Source organism: Takifugu flavidus, chromosome 12 (assembly GCF_003711565.1).
Source record: "Takifugu flavidus isolate HTHZ2018 chromosome 12, ASM371156v2, whole genome shotgun sequence".
Classification (NCBI taxonomy): Eukaryota; Metazoa; Chordata; class Actinopteri; order Tetraodontiformes; family Tetraodontidae; genus Takifugu; species Takifugu flavidus.
Genome location: NC_079531.1, coordinates 9,947,777 through 9,959,369, shown reverse-complemented (window position 1 = coordinate 9,959,369; position 11,593 = coordinate 9,947,777). Strand labels below are relative to the sequence as shown.

The 11,593-nt window shown below is 47.2% G+C and overlaps 1 protein-coding gene across 10 annotated transcripts in view; it reads left to right on the top strand.

Annotated features, from left to right (window-relative positions):
* The window catches only part of LOC130535553 (cytoplasmic dynein 2 heavy chain 1), an 81,293-nt gene extending 70,067 nt beyond the window's left edge, over positions 1-11,226 (top strand). For all 10 annotated transcript variants that reach the window (XM_057050662.1, XM_057050656.1, XM_057050663.1 and 7 more), the window contains 11 exons: positions 51-126; positions 276-499; positions 665-769; positions 7,152-7,268; positions 8,222-8,329; positions 8,410-8,511; positions 8,874-8,963; positions 10,054-10,163; positions 10,232-10,310; positions 10,684-10,800; positions 10,901-11,226. In XM_057050662.1, the coding sequence (XP_056906642.1) occupies positions 51-126; positions 276-499; positions 665-769; positions 7,152-7,268; positions 8,222-8,329; positions 8,410-8,511; positions 8,874-8,963; positions 10,054-10,163; positions 10,232-10,310; positions 10,684-10,800; positions 10,901-11,059 (1,287 nt within the window). In that variant the 3' untranslated portion in view covers positions 11,060-11,226. The remainder of the gene's footprint in view (positions 1-50; positions 127-275; positions 500-664; positions 770-7,151; positions 7,269-8,221; positions 8,330-8,409; positions 8,512-8,873; positions 8,964-10,053; positions 10,164-10,231; positions 10,311-10,683; positions 10,801-10,900) is intronic.
* The last annotated feature ends 367 nt before the right edge of the window (positions 11,227-11,593 follow it).

The window sequence follows — 11,593 nt, the reverse complement described above, 5'->3', positions numbered from 1 at the left end:
TCATATTTACCTGCCTGTTTAGTTAACAAGTATATTTTGTTTTTATTTAGGGCTGGACTAAGTTTTATGAGTTTTCTCTGTCAGACCTCCGTGCTAGCTTTGAGATCATCGACAGACTTTTTGAAGGTACGGAACTCTATTAAGACCACTATAATGTGCTGTTCCTCTGCAGCATTTATAGTGTTGTTATTGGATCAAAGTTGGTCTGGACATGCATTGATCTGCATTAGTACGCTGTGTGACCCTTTCCTCTGTCTGTGGTTTTCTCTCTCCAGGTGCTAAACCTCTTCAGTTGGAGTTTGTTCATGGGCTTTTGGAGAGTGCCATCTATGGCGGACACATAGATAACCCCTTTGACCTGCGCATTTTACGCTCTTACCTTGAGCAATTCTTCAGCACACAGCTTCTGTCATCCTTCTGTGCTCCTCAGAGAAGGAGCAGAGTAGAAATGTCCCCCTTTATCCCTGCAATCAGCCTGCCTAACTCTTGCACCTTATTGGTAGGTGTCAGGTAGCTGCGCATCAGCAGCTAATGCTCCCATACTACTAGAACAGATTTGATTTACTACCTGCTTTCACAGCTCCATTCTGAATGTTTTTTTAGTGTGATTGTCAGCAGCTCTTTTGGTTTGTGACCAGTGTGTAACCTGCATCTGTCTTTCTAGGACTACCGCAGCATCATCGAGACTCTCCCAGAGGACGACAGACCTGTAATCTTTGGTCTGCCTGCCAACATTGAGAGGTCCTCACAAAGAATCATCAGCTCCCAGGTGGACCAGACACATTCTGCATCAGTTCATTCATATGAGACACACACAATCACACGTATATGTAGTCATACAAGCATAAGAGTACAATATACAGTAGGGAGGTAGGAATTTATGCGCACATACATGACAAACTAGTCATCCTTGTGGTCAGTATTTGGGGGAAGGTTACGACAAGAGATTTTTTGCCACATACGTGGAACTTGTATGTTGGCACTTGCTTCACTTTCATCTTAATGCTAACTTTGCTGTCTTTACTATCACTTTTGTACACCAGTGACAAAACACATGGGCACTCAAAAGGCTTTAAGAGTCAGATTACAACAAGTAACTGATAAAGAATAGTCTAGACAAATTCAGCCAAATATGCTGGCCAGCGATGTGGGAATCCTGTCAGCTAGTTAATCTAAAGCTTGACTGGTTTACACTGGCTCAGTGCATATGGATCACAGGTGAGACCACCAGTGAACAGGAACTGCCCTTTCATTGGCTGCAGGTCATTTAGTCCACATCAGTTTTCTTTATGCAGCAATGTTCCTGTTTAGATTGTGTAGGTGCTCTTTGTGTAGCCTGACCTCTGACCTCTGAGCCAGAAGTTTTTCCTTCAGATATTTGATGTTTTTGCTTCCCTATTCTGCCCTGTAATCACAGCTCCATAATTAAATATTGCTCTCAATGAAACAGAGGTCAACAGATTCATTCACATCACCAAAGACAGGCGGTACCTTTTACTTACTGTGTAAGGACAAATTTGAATCTAGGTAAATGTAATTGCTAATTAAAAATTAGTGGTCTGGTATAAATGAACCTGAGGGGCCCTGCTATGACCATAAAGATTTTGCTTTTCTGCGCATTCTTAATAGTAGATGTTAATTTTCTCTATGTCTCCCTGTCTCTTGTTTTTCATACTTGTTGTTGAGGTTTTTTTTTATTTTTTATTTTTAATTCATCGGGCGGTGGTAGCTGTTGGTGTCTTGGATGAGAAGTGGAGAGTTCTCGGTTTGAGCTCGGGTGACAAATCACCAGAGGGGTTTTGGTAGTAGGGGAATGTGACAGAACCCCTTCAGAGCACTGCTGAGGTACCTTTGAGCAAGGTACCGAACCTACAAATGTTCACATTGGGTGGACCAGCCTTCACCCATACGTGCGCCCGCCCCATGAGAAAACAAGACGAGATCCCCACATCAACCCTCACTTGTTAGTCTGACTGACATCGGTGCTCCGTATCCAACCAATGCATTAGAGATCGATATGTACTCATGCTCAACAACCTCCACACTGGCGTATGAACCAGCAACCAGGTTGATCTTATCTGCCTCTTGATATCACCACCACCACGAGGGAGAGTGAGCACAGTCATTAAAGTGTACAGGAGGAGAGCTGATCCATTCTCCATCTTCCTGTGGTATTACAGGATGTAATAAACAGACCCACATCTTCCCGTTATTACAGGATGTAATAGGCCGCATTAACCATCTGAATATGGCCACCTAGTGTCACCTACTGACAGCTTCCCCTCTGTTATCCCACTTTCTCTGCTACACATAACTGGAACAAGGAACTATTTCTGATGAGACATCAAAGTCTAATACTGAGCAAAGGTCATTTAAACTTGCAAATGTAGGGATTGTTTTCCTCTAACCACCCACCTCACATTCTCACACTCACACACGTTCATCCTCCTGAGGAAAGATAAAGCAGGTGTTTGAAAGGAATTTTCTGGGCCAAATAAAAGCCATTGATCAGACTCTCTCCTCACAACACACACACATGGATGTGCACGTAAGCATGCACACTGGGTGAAGATTAAAGCACCTCCAGGACTGTAAGGCTGAAGTGTAACGTGGTTGTTAAGGTGTGTAAGCAGCTCTTAAGCAACACGTTTGGGTTTCTTTCTCTTCATCATGTGTGAGAAGTATATAAGGAGCCATCAAAGATATGAAGGATGATTTCCTACTGCTTTTCACATTTTCAATAACATTAGAGGGGAGGGGAGGGGAGGGGGGAGGGGAGGGGAGGGGAGGGGGAGGGGAGGGGAGGGGAGGGGAGGGGAGGGGAGGGGAGGGGAGGGGAGAGGGGAGGGGAGGGGAGGGGAGGGGGAGGGGAGGGGAGGGGGAGGGGAGGGGAGGGGAGGGGGAGGGGAGGGGAGGGGAGGGGGAGGGGAGGGGAGGGGAGAGGAGAGGAGAGGAGAGGAGAGGAGAGGAGAGGAGAGGAGGAGAGGAGAGGAGAGGAGAGGAGAGGAGAGGAGAGGAGAGGAGAGGAGAGGAGAGGAGAGAGGAGAGGAGAGAGGAGACCATGACCCAGCAGGGTGACAGAGGCCTGTCAGGTGATCATGTTTCTGGACGCCGGCAGCCTAGGCCTACAAAAGCATAACTAAGATGTTAACCTAATAATTAGACGACCCTCTAAGTATGATAATTTATACGTCTGGGATAATAACTAGAACTACAGACTTAGTGACAATAAGCTCTTTCAAAGAGGAAGGGTTAAAGTCTAATCCTAAACGTAGAGATGGAATCACCCTCCCATACCTGGACAGGGAGCTGGTTCTACAGCAGGGGGACCCGGTAGCTAAATGCTCAGCCCCCCATTCTACCTTTAGAGACTCTGGGGACCACAAGTAAACTGGCATTCTGAGAATGGAGCGGTCTATTGGGATGATAAGGTGTCACTAGCTCCTCCAGACAGGATGAAGCTAGGCCTCTGAGGACCTTGTAAGTCAGAAGAATTCTTTAAATTATTATCAATATAATGGGCAGCCAATGAAGAGACGCCAGTACAGGAGTTATGTGATCTCTTTTGTCAATACCTGTCAGAACTCGAGCTGCAGCATTTTGGATCACCTGGAGGCTTCTTAAAGAGTTGTTTGGACACCCTGATAATAAATAATTACAATATTCCAGCCTATAAGTAACAAATGCATGAACTAACTTTTCAGCATCATGCTACATCAGTAGTTTCCTGTTTCTCAGGTGAAAAAAAGCACTTCTAGAGATGATTTTAATGTGTGAGTTAAAGGACAGATCCATCCATCCATCTTCCACCGCTTATCCGGAGTCAGGTCACAGGGGCAGCAGCCTAAGCAGAGAGGCCCAGACTTCCCTCTCCCCAGCTACTTCTTCCAGCTCGTCCTGGGGGGACTTCGCCTTTTGGCTCAGCTCTCTCTTCACCACAACGGACCGGTGCAGAGTCCGCATTACTGCTGATGCCGCACCGATCCCCCTGTCGATCTCCTGCTCCATTCTTCCCTCACTCGTGAACAAGACCCCGAGGTACTTGAACTCCTCCACTTGGGGCAGGATCTCCTCCTTGACCCTGCCGAGAACCATGGCCTCAGATTTGGAGGTGCTGATTCTCATCCCAGCCGCTTCACACTCGGCGGCGAAACGATCCAGCGATCGTTGGAGGTCACGGGCCGATGACACCAACAGGACCACATCATCTGCAAAGAGCAGACACCCGATCCTAAGGTCACATAACCGGACCCCCTCAACACCATGACTGCACCTAGAAATTCTATCCATAAAAGTTATGAGCAGAATCGGTGACAAAAGGCAGCTCTGGCAGAGACCAACCCTCACTGGAAACAAGTTTGACTTACTGCCAGGAATGCGGACCAAACTCTGACACTGATCGTACAGGGAGTGGACGGCCCGTATCAGGGGGCCCGGCACCCCATACTCTCGGAGGACCCCCCACAGGACCCCACCGGGGGACACAGTCAAATGCCTTCTCCAAGTCCACAAAACACATGTGGACTGGTTGGGCAAACTCCCATGCACCCTTGAAGACCCTGCTGGTCCACCGTTCCATGCCCAGGACGAAAACCACATTGAATCCTGAATCCGAGGTTCGACTATCCAGTGGACCCTCCTCTCCAGTACCGCTGAATAGACCTTACCAGGGAGGCCGAGGAGTGTGATCCCCCTATAGTTGGAACACACCCTCCGATCCCCCTTCTTAAAAGAGGGACTACCACCCTGGTCTGCCAATCCAGCAGCACCGCCCCCGATGTCCACGCGATGTTGCAGGGTCGTGTCAACCACAACAGACCTACAACATCCATAGCCTTAAGGAACTCCATGCGGATCTCATCCTCCCCCGGGGCCTTGCCACCGAGGAGTTTTATGACTACCTCGGCAACTTCAGCCCCGGAGATACGAAAGCCTGCCCCCAGGTCCCCAGGCCCTGCTTCCTCACTGCGAGGCGCGTTGGTGGGATTAATGAGGTCTTCAAAGTATTCCTTCCACCGATCCACAACATCCCGAGTTGAGGTCAGCAGCACACCATCGCCACTATACACAGTGTTTACAGTGCACTGCTTCCCCTTCCTCGGTCGCTGGATGGTGGTCCAGAACCTTTTCTAAGCCGTCCGGAAGTCGTTCTCCATGGCCTCACCGAATTCTTCCCATGCCCAGGTCTTTGCCTCAGCAATTGCCGTAGCTGCACTCCGCTTGGCCTGCCGGTACCTATCTGCTGCCCCAGGAGTCCCACAGACCAGTAAGGCCTGATACGACTTCTTCTTTAGCCTGACGGCATCCCTCACCGCTGGTGTCTACCAGCGGGTTTGGGCATTGCCGCCACGACAGGCACCAACCACCTTGCGGCCACAGCACCGGTCATGCGCCTCAACAATGGAGGCACGGAACATGGTCCACTCGGACCCAATGTCCCCTGCCCCCCCGGGACATGGCCAAAGCTCTCCCAGAGGTGTGAGTTGAAGCTCCTTCTGACAGGAGACTCTGCCAGGCATTCCCAGCAGACCCTCACAATACGTTTGGTTCTGCCGGGTCTGTCCAGCATCCTTCCCCACCATCGGAGCCAACTCACCACCAGGTGATGATCAGTTGACAGCTCTGACCCTCTCTTCACCCGGGTGTCCAGAACATGTGGCCGCAAATCCGATGACACGACCACAAAGTTGATCATCGATCTGCGGCCTAAGTCATACTGGTGCCACGTGCACATGTGGACGCCTTTATGCCTGAACAAGGTGTTCGTTATGGACAATCTGAGACAAGTTTAGAAGTCCAACAACAGAACACCACTCGGGTTCAGATCAGGGGGGCCATTCTTCCCAATCACACCTCTCCAGGTCACACTGTCACTGCCAACGTGAGCATTGAAGTCACCCAGGAGGACAAGGGAACCCCCAGAAGAAGCACTCCCTCTAAGGACTTCAAAAAGGGTGGATACGCTGAACTGCTCTTTGGGCCATAGGCACAAACAACGGTCAGGATCCGTCCCCCCACCCAAAGTGAAGGGAAGCTACCCTCTCATTCACCGGGGTAAACTCCAATATACAGGCACTGAGCCAGGGAGCAACAAGGATTGCCACCCCTGCCCATCTCCTCTCACCATTGACAACTCCAGAGTGTTGGAGAGTCCAACCCCTCTCAAGAAGACTTGTTCCAGAGCCCCTGCCATGGGTCGAGGTCAGGCCGACTATATCTACTTGGAACTTGTCAACCTCGCGCTCAGGCTCCTTTCCCATCAGAGAGGTGGCATTCCACGTCCCTAGAGCAAGTTTCTGCAGCCGGGGATCAGACCGCCAAGGTCCCTGCCTTTGGCCGCCACCCAACACACAAAGGACAGATTTTGATTAAAAGTTACTCCAAGATTCCTCACAGAGAGACTAGATGCTACGGAGATACATCTGAGTGTCATCAGCATAACAATGAAAATGTATTCCATGCTGCTGAATAATGTTTCTTAAGGGTTGCATGTACAAGTTGAAAAGGATTGGTCCAAGAACAGAACCTTGTGGAACTCTATGGCTAACCCTACTGTATGAGTCTCTTGTCTCTTGCTGTCCCTTTAATCCCAATCACATTTTCCGGTCTCTGTAACAGGATGTGTAATCAACTGTATCAAAAGCAGCACTGAGGTCCAGCAGAACCAGCATAGAAACCAGTCCATGTTCTGAAGCTATAAGAAGATCCTTAGTAACTTTAATAAGTGCTGATTCTGTGCTGTGGTGCGCTCTAAAGCCTGACTGAAACATCTCAAACCGGCTTTTTTTCTGCAGGTGCTCCAGTAACTGAGCCACACCACTTTCTCAAGAATTTTAGAGATAAAATGAAGGCTGGATATAGGCCTATAATTTGCTAACACATCAGGATCCAGTGATGGTTTTTTAAGCAATGGTTTAATCACTGCCAGCTTGTAGGACCAGGGTACATAACCTGTTACTAAAGCACAATTGATCTGGTCCAGAATAGAACTATTTATCATTGGCAAAATAGGCAACAGGCAACAAAACGTCATATCACAATTCCAAAATAAATGATTAAATCAGACATGTAAGCACAGAAACACCAACGTCATCATTCTTGATTATGTCGGCTAAAAGAATTGTGTGTGTTCGGAACTCTTTGATGCTCAGGTGATCTCACAGCTGCGAGTGCTGAGCCGCTCCGTGGCCACAGGCTCCAAGTTTGACAGAGAACTTTGGTCCACTGGACTTTCACCTGTCCTGCATCTGTGGAGGAAGATCAACCAGGTGGGTTTCTTAATTTCTCCACCTGCTCAGAGGAACACTTCAAAGTTTACAGTATGCAGTCGAGGGTTGCTTTAGTTACAGGAAAATATAGATTAGAATGATCTAAAACACCAACAGTATCACTGGAGACAAGTGAAAAACATCCATCCATCCATCCACCTCTCTGACTCTTTTCCTTCCATTGTTTTCGTCTGCTTGTGTGTTTTCTGATGAAGATGCTAATCGATGCATTAGCATTATGAGGTCACCAGGCTCATGTAGGGGGACCCTCCTGCTGATGGCCGGCTGGGTAAAGAGAGAGGAGGGGAGAGGAGAGGAGAGGAGAGGAGAGGAGAGGAGAGGAGAGGAGAGGAGAGGAGAAGGAGAAGGAGAGGAGGGGAGGGGAGGGGAGAAGGAGGGGGAGAGGAGAGGAGAGGAGAGGCACAGAGCACAGAAACACACAAAAATACACTATATAATGGGTCAGCGGGGCCGGAGGTCATCATGCAGCTCCGAAGTAAATAAATAGGGGGGGGGGGGGGAGAGAAGCAGAAAAACTACACAAGAATCAGCATAACTAGACTGCTTGATGAGGAGGAGGAGAGGAGAGGAGAGGAAACCATGACCCAGTGGGTGACAGAGGCCTGTCAGGTGATCATGTTTCCAGACCCCGGCAGCCTTGGCCTATAACAGCATAGCTAAGATGTGACCTAATGATTAGACAACCCCCTAAGTATGATAGTTTCTGTCTATGATAATAACTGGAACTACAGAATTAACAACAATAAGCTATAATAAGCAATAAGAGGTAGGTTTTAAGTCTGATCTTAAAAGTAGCGATGGAGTCAGCCTGGACAGGGAGCTGGTTCCATAGCAGGGGGGCCTGGTAGCTCAATCTCATTATAAATTAAAAGAAGTTTCAGGTCATTGCAGGGTTTAAAATGCTGATTTTGTTTTTGCCTAAACTCTGTTAGGGATCCTCTTTGATCCATCAGAAGGTTGATCCTCCCACTGAGGTTCAGGACTCCCCCATCCATTCTTTCATTCTTCTCGAGCAGTTCAGCTGCATCCGCTTGGTCCAGGTACGTTGCTTTATTTTGTCTTTCATGGAGATGACTTTATACTTGAGTTTATCCACACATTGGTGCTAAAAATCCCCCAGAGTATCCACCAGTCTCTGGCTGCCCTGAGTAAAGTCATCAGAGGAAGCCAGCTGCTGACCCCTGAAGTCCAGAAACTGGCCAGTGCTCTGCTCAATCAAGAGGTAATAAAAAGGACACACAATAATGGAACTGTTGCCTAACCCTCACCCTGTTGACCCTGTTTACCCTGCTGACCCTGACCCTGCTGACCCTCCTGAGCCTGTTGGCTTTGCTGACCCTGACCCCGTTGACCCTGCTGACCCTGACCCTGTTGACTCTGCTGATTGTTCTCAGTGTCTTTTTGGATTTTTTACTTGCTCAGTTTTTATTCGTCTTTGTTGAATTTCAGCTTTATTCAAATCCCAATCCTGAGCACAGAGAATCAGAGCACAAATCAGCTGCTAGAATTGACTTCACATTTACTGATGTTCTGTCGCTGCTACGAATCAATAATGCCCTTTTTGCTTGTTGTCCTTTGTCCTAGTGTCCTTTAATGTGGCAAAAAGAATGGGAGGGACCAGAAGAGCCGCTGCAGTACCTCAGAGCAGTGGTAACCCGAGCTGGAGCCATAAAGGTCAACCAACCTCCATCTCTTTGCTCTCAAGCAGGAAAGCCCTAAACAAAACACCTGCTAAGTCAACCTGTATCAGTTCTTCCTTATTCTTCATGGCCACTTTAGCTGGGTTTCGTGTTGTATTTACCAGCTGCTGGAAAACTTATCATCCCCTTATGAGGTCAAAGTTAAAAGGATAAAGTGGTTCTGACTAAAGTACCAGAAAATAGAATCAAAAACTGTAAAACTGAGAAGTTAGTGTTTAAAGTTCTGTGCATTTGTGATAGTCAGAAAATGACTTGGAGATCCAATAATCATTTCAAAGGGTGGTTCTGGAGCACATCGGTCCTCAGTAGGTGTTCTGGCCTTCTCATCTGCTGTTCTTGTACATCTCCTCTCTTTCTGTTTTCCATCTTTTCCCAATGCCTTCTCCTGTTTTAGTTAAGAGTTAATGGCTGAGCCTGACACAGACAGACCCTTCAAAATAACAACGCTGAGTAATAGTTCGCTCTAAACCCAAAATATTCCAAACGTAACGGCCTCAGTTTAAGGTTTATTTTTATCACAACTTCACTGAGCTATGCGGCCTCAAGTGTTGAAATTGAGGCCCAGAATAGATAAAGGTCTGAGCCTTAGGTCAGTTCTCCAGGCTCTTACCCCATCCCCCAACCTAACTCTAATTGTAGATCTAAAATAATAATCAGAATAATAAATGTCGTGATCATTCCTGATTGATGCACATATCTAAGAGACATAGTAACCGGTTTCAGCCCCACAGTAACCATAATATAACATCCAAGTAAGATCTCTGCGTCGACTGGACTTGTTAGGGTGTTTGGCCTTCTCTCTTCTTCACTGAAGAAGGCTTCTGGAGAGAAGGCGAAAGTTTTCAAGAAAAACCCTAACAAGTCCAGTCGACGCAGAGGTCTTACTTGGATAACTATGACCTGGATGATTGAGAATCTACACGGACATAATATAACATGTTTCAGAAAAAGAAACATAGAAGCAGAAGAAATTTAACCATCCGTTTTTCACCACTTTTGCTTTGTTTGTGACTCTTTTGGTGGTGGGTGTGACTTTCTTATTTCTCTTCTACTGCTTGGTTCAGAGATGGGCGGAGCGTGCAGCCTCCCACACTCTTCTAGCTGATATCCTGGACCTGTCTGAGCTCCTCCATCCAGACACGTTCCTCAACGCGCTACGACAGGAAACTGCCAGGTAAAGATCCTGCATATGGTACTGAGCCTCTGTGTGCAGTACCTTAATGTCCCTTTGTGTCCTTTTAGATCCATGGCTTATTCTATGGATGAATTGGTCTTTGTCTCATCGTGGAGTCAGATCGTTGGAGCAAAGCTGCAAATCAAGGTAGATCTTAAAAATGTGTGCACCACAGAAGTAGAATAGAATGGAGAAGTCAGGTAGAAACCTTTGGAGCTTCTGCCTGATGTTGGCATCTGTTGGTTCAGCAAACTACACCTCTGTCCCTCTCTCCTCTCATCATGCTGCCCTTTTAACCCCTGCCCTAATTTTTTCTTTCATTGCTGACAATAAAAACTGATCCAATTTTAACTTTGATAAAAGATGTCTCAACTTTGTAGATAGAAAGTAAAATTCAGAGCTAAAAGTAAATTGTCATGACCTCATGTCCCTATTTAAGCAACATGTATACTCACGCTCTGATGTACAGCTTGTTCATTATAGTGGTGTGGCCATTTTTGTGGATACACTTGTCTTCCAGGTTGGAGCTCTCCAATTGGAAGGTTGTAGTTTTGATGGTGTTTGTCTCTGTGAGAACCAGCACAACTCTCCCAGTGTGTCAGCAATCCCAACATGCTACCTGGCCTGGGTTCTACAGGTGTGTGAAGCTTTACACTGCAGCTGTGGGTCGTTGAAGTGAGATGAAATGTGTGTTTTTCTATTCAATTTGTTCATTATTCTTTCTGTTGTGATGGAAGAACTCTGCAGATTCCTCCGTCTCAGGGGATACGATCTTGCTGCCATTATACACAAGCTCAGAGAGGGTGAAGCTGGTGACGCACGTCTGCTTCCCTTGTGGTTCAAACCCCAATCGATGGATACAGTCGGGAGCCGCCCTCTTCCTCAAACAGCAGTGACAGTTCATCACAAGCTCACATGGACACACTCACGGTGGCTTTTCCCAACATGATCAACTTAGGTCAGACTCAGACCACCAGATGAAGTTTCAGCTTCATGGATCTCCGAATAAAGGAGGAAATGTAAAATTCCCTCCAAGACAGTTTAATAAAAGCATCCAAACTAACCCTGCTGAGTCATTGCTTTTCCTGCAATCCCTTCTTGTTTATTCAGTGCATAAATGTTTGTGAGAGCGTTGATATGTGTTTCTGAAGGGGGGGGGGGGTCAGAGTGAAAGAGATGGGTGGGGGCAGGAGGACAGCTGAGCTGTGGGCGTAACCTATACATGATAAATGTACGGTTTTAATGACAACTGCGCACGTATGCTTATCCAGCAAAAAAAGACAAGCAAGGCTTTTGTCATGAATCAGCAATACCATCAGCTACCAGCCATAGGATCATCTATGCCATCAGCTTTACGATCATCTATATGAAACAAATTGATAACTTTATGCGGTGTTGGTCGTTCCTGGAGTTTAGCCCTCTCTTCCTGC